This window comes from Thermobia domestica, chromosome 7, assembly GCF_964235325.1.
Source record: "Thermobia domestica chromosome 7, izTheDome1.hap1.1, whole genome shotgun sequence".
NCBI classification, from domain to species: domain Eukaryota; kingdom Metazoa; phylum Arthropoda; class Insecta; order Zygentoma; family Lepismatidae; genus Thermobia; species Thermobia domestica.
Genome location: NC_137460.1, coordinates 211,106,619 through 211,111,194, shown reverse-complemented (window position 1 = coordinate 211,111,194; position 4,576 = coordinate 211,106,619). Strand labels below are relative to the sequence as shown.

General features: G+C 35.9%; 1 protein-coding gene across 1 annotated transcript; it reads left to right on the top strand.

The window, feature by feature from the left end:
• The first annotated feature begins 3,174 nt into the window (after positions 1-3,174).
• Positions 3,175-3,900, top strand: LOC145689516 (uncharacterized). The gene has a single exon (XM_081763691.1). The coding sequence runs from the start codon at positions 3,175-3,177 to the stop codon at positions 3,898-3,900; it is 726 nt and encodes a 241-aa protein (XP_081619817.1).
• The last annotated feature ends 676 nt before the right edge of the window (positions 3,901-4,576 follow it).

The window sequence follows — 4,576 nt, the reverse complement described above, 5'->3', positions numbered from 1 at the left end:
TTTATGCTTTTATTATAATCCTCTGTAAGTTATGATTTTACCAATTCTAAATGTAGAACGAGAAACAAGTGTAATATTATATTTGCTACGAAAAGCTTTTAAGCAATGATACTTTCAGGACGTGATTTGACGGAGAATTTGAGACCCCTTTCGAGCTAAGAAATTTCCGCCTTCAGGACCATATATTCGATCGTGCTCAATGTGGACTACCAATGTTTGCCCTCCACCCGCATATTGAAATTCCCCCCGAGGATAATTTTCTGAAGTCACCACTGTTTATAAATAGTTTTTCGTTACAAATCAGAGGATAATGGAATAGTGAGTATACTTCATTTTTTTTTTTTTGCTATGGATTTAAGATTTGCAATTCATATAATTTTCCGTTCTAATCGAATTTGAAAGAAAAGAAGTTTTCAATCAGTTACTCAAAGAAATATTTTCAGCCTCCGGATGAAAATAGGAAGACACTTAAAAAAAGAAACAACTTGCTACCGGGTTTGAACACACAAACATGTGATTGAGAGTGTATCGACCCTAACCACTCGACCGTTTTGTATGCCTTTGCACATGTTCTTTTGCCTTTTGTGAAAGCAGTTTACTGTTCCATACTCGCTTTTGTTTATTCCGATACGACTATGAGTTTTCAGTAAATATTGGGACGTTACAGCTCTTGCAATGTATAAAAGTGTTTTTAGAGGAAATCACAATCGATATTATGTCCTAATAACATACGTAAAACAGGTTGAATTCGTGAAATGATTGAGGTTGGAGTGAGCGTAAATGTTTTCATAGTTAGGAGCCTGGATATGCAAACCCGCTTAACGTGGGGATTTAATTTTGTGAAATTTGGTACCAAACTCTAATCCAGAAAGCCCCAAAACATTACGATGCAAGTCAACTAACTTATCACATACCAACCCACCACATTTAAAGAGAAAGAAAAAAGGACACAGTCAATGGTGTTTCGGAGCTTAAAAAACAGAGTTTAGTTGTAATTAGTGTATAATAATGTGCATATTTTAAAGAAAATACAGATAGTAAGAAATACAAACTTGCTAAGAATAATGTTCAAAGAAATGTTGTTTTCAAAGTTGCATATTTCTTAGGTTAAGTCAGCCACGAACATGTTTGTATCCCGGTTGATCTGGTCGTTCATTACTGATTCAACTTCGTAAGAGGCATTTGTGGAGCCAATCAGCGTCAAGGCATTTAACCACATTACAGCACTTCAATGCTGAAACCGAGAATCCTGGGTAGGGCTTCAGAAATCCTGGACAGATTCTCCTATGTATACAAAAGAACGTGACGTGGACGTCTTATATTCGCACGAAACTTGTATTTATTTATTTACTTCAATTATTATTAAACTTTTCCTCTCCCCCTCTTTATTTATTTATATCTCACATCTATCGGAGGCTTATTGGTCATGTGCCATTCTAAGTTTTGTGTTTATTCCCGGATGATCTAGCTGCTTGAATATCCCCCACCCCCACCCCACCCATCTTCGGTGCAAGCCTACCATCTTTAAAAATTATGAACACAATTTTAAAAATTCCATTCAAGTTTTAGTCACTTATTCTTTGTTAGAAGACAATGTTTAAATAAAATTAACATTATTTTCTACTGACTCTTTCTTTTTTTTTGCAGGTGTTGGAATCACAATCAATCGATCTTGATGATCCAGGAAATTGGCCAGAACATAGTACGGACAGAATGTGTCAGATACTTGTTAGACGAGGTCCAGTTCTGGTCTCCAAACGAGAGTTCCCAGTAAACAGCGAGGGTCGGCGATTTACTACAAGTAACTACAAAAGACGTCTGCACAATGGAGAAGAAGTTGCTCGTAGTTGGCTTATTTATTCAGTGACTAAGGATGCAATATTTTGTTTCTGTTGCCGTTTTTTCGGTGGTACTACAATGTCACTCTCTTCTCGTGAAGGTTTTTCGGATTGGAAGCATATGTCCGGACTGTTATCAGACCATGATAGATCTTTGACTCACATGAAGGCTTTCCAATCGTTGTTTGAACTTGCAGACCGATTACAGTCAGGTAAAACAGTTGACGCTGAAAACCAAGCAATTATTCGCAATGAAACTGAGCGTTGGAAAGAGGTTCTCAAACGACTGCTATGTATAATTCAGTTTCTTGTTTCCCAGAACTTGGCATTTCGTGGTCAAAATGACACTATTTACTCAAGAATCAACGGCAACTTTCTCAAACTAGTTGAGTGTATTGCACAGTTTGATGTTACTATGTCTGAGCATTTGCGACGAATAACATGTAAAGAGACACATGTACATTATTTGAGCAAGGACATTCAAAATGAAATAATTGAACTCCTCGGGTGAAAAATAAAGGATAAAATTTTGACTGATCTAATGAAAGCGACATATTATTCCGTAATATTAGATTGTACACCAGATGTAAGTCATACAGAGCAAACGACACTAATTGTTCGTTTTGTGAAGGTAGAACTGGGTAAGGAACCATCCATTGAAGAACATTTTTTGGGATTTTTGTGCATAAACGATTCTTCAGGAGAAGGACTAACTACCATTATTTTGGAAGAATTAGAAAAACTGAAAATTCCTCTCTCAAACATGCGTGGCCAAGGGTATGATAACGGTGCCAATATGAAAGGAAAGCACTCAGGCGTTCAAAAAAGAATATTAGATCTAAATAGTCGAGCATTTTTTGTCCCTTGTAGCTCCCATTCATTGAATTTGGTTGTGAATGATTCTGCAATGTGCTGTAGTGAGGCTGTAATTTTTTTGCTTTATTGCAAGAAGTATACAATTATTTTTCTAGTTCCACATATCGTTGGTCTGTTCTGAAAAAAAAAACAAAAAAAAACATATATCCAATTTCACTTTGAAACCTCTTAGTGATACTAGATGGAAGAGTTGTATTGATGCTCTCAAATCGTTTCGCTACCAGTTAGGAGATATTTACGATGCTCTTTTCGAAGCATCAAAATTACTTAAAGATAGACGTTATGGGCAAAACTAAGGCTTGTTCTCTGGCTAGGAAGCTCCTGAATTTTAAGTTCGTTTGTGTTGTGGTATGAAGTTATTTCTTGTGTTAATGTGGTTAGCCATGTTTTCCAACAAGAATCAGTGGACATTCAGCAAGCAGTTGATCTGCTTAAGAAAACCAAGTGTCGCCTTGAGAACATGCGAAGTGATGAAGGTTTCCAGAATATTTTGTTTGATGCCAAAGTAATTGCTGAAGAGCTCGACATTCAACCACAATTTGAGAATGAACCAAAACTCCGACCTAGAAAAGTCAAACGACAATTTTTGTATGAATCTGAAGACGAACCGATTAATGATCCATACAGTGCGTTTAAATGTAACTTCTATTTTTGCACATTAGGCACAATTATCTGTTCCCTGAATGAAAGATTTCAACAACTGAAGCAGCACAGCAAAATATTTGGGTTTTTGTATGACATCCATCCAATAACGGACAAAGAGTATTTACTAAAGTGTTGCAAGGACTTACAACTATCTTTAACAGACAAAGATCACTGTGATATTGACGGATTTCAGTTATATCAAGAGCTCTTACTTTTACCTTCATTACTCGGTTCTGAAAGTGGGAGCAAACCGTTGCAAGTACTTACATATATTTGCAAGAACTCCCTTATTGGGTTATTTCCAAATGCAACTATTGCTCTAAGAATCTTACTAACTATTCCTGTAAGTGTAGCTTCAGCAGAAAGAAGTTTCTCCAAGTTGAAACTTATAAAGAACTACCTACGATCAACGATGACGCAAGAGCGTCTTGTAGGCCTTTCTATGATGTCTATTGAATGTGATGTTCTGTGTGAGCTTGACACTGATATTTTAATTAAAGTCTTTGCAGAGAAAAAGGCACGAAAAGTTAACTTTACTTAGCATTGTAAACAAGTCAATTGACAATTTGCATTAAAACTGTATAAATATATAAAATTATATTACTGGTTGTATTATTTGTATTACAAAATCTTTGTACAATGCTGTTACAAAATATATTTGTATGTTCTTTTGTTCATATATGTGTTCTCTTTCGCAGTTAACAAGGTTGTTTACGTATATGTGTAAATAAATGCTGTATCGCATCATCAATCTTAATTTTATATAAATCGTTGTTTCTTGAATCGTTCTGTAAATTTCTAATCAGTGGCGTAGAATATTTTGCATGCTCGTGTGTAAATAATTGTTTCGTAAATCGTTAACCAAAACTTACTCTGTGTATTTAACTCACAAAAGTTAAGATCTTACTCAGTTTGATAATTGATTCTTATAGTTATAGTTATAGAGTTCAAGGAGTTATTCTTTAAAGCAGCTATCTGTAAGGTGGCATAGCAAATTTAAATTCAATAATACCAATGGGTTTTAGGGGGCGCCATATGGATCCCTTGCCCGGGTGATATTTTCCCCTTCCGCCGGCCCTGGCTCTTCGCAAAGGATACGCTACTATGTACCTGGTGAAAATATCCATCACAGTGAGCAAAAAGGTTTCGCCGGTGGAAGCTCTTGGAAGTAGACCATACAAATCTATGGAGATGAATGAATGTGGTCGTTCAGGTAT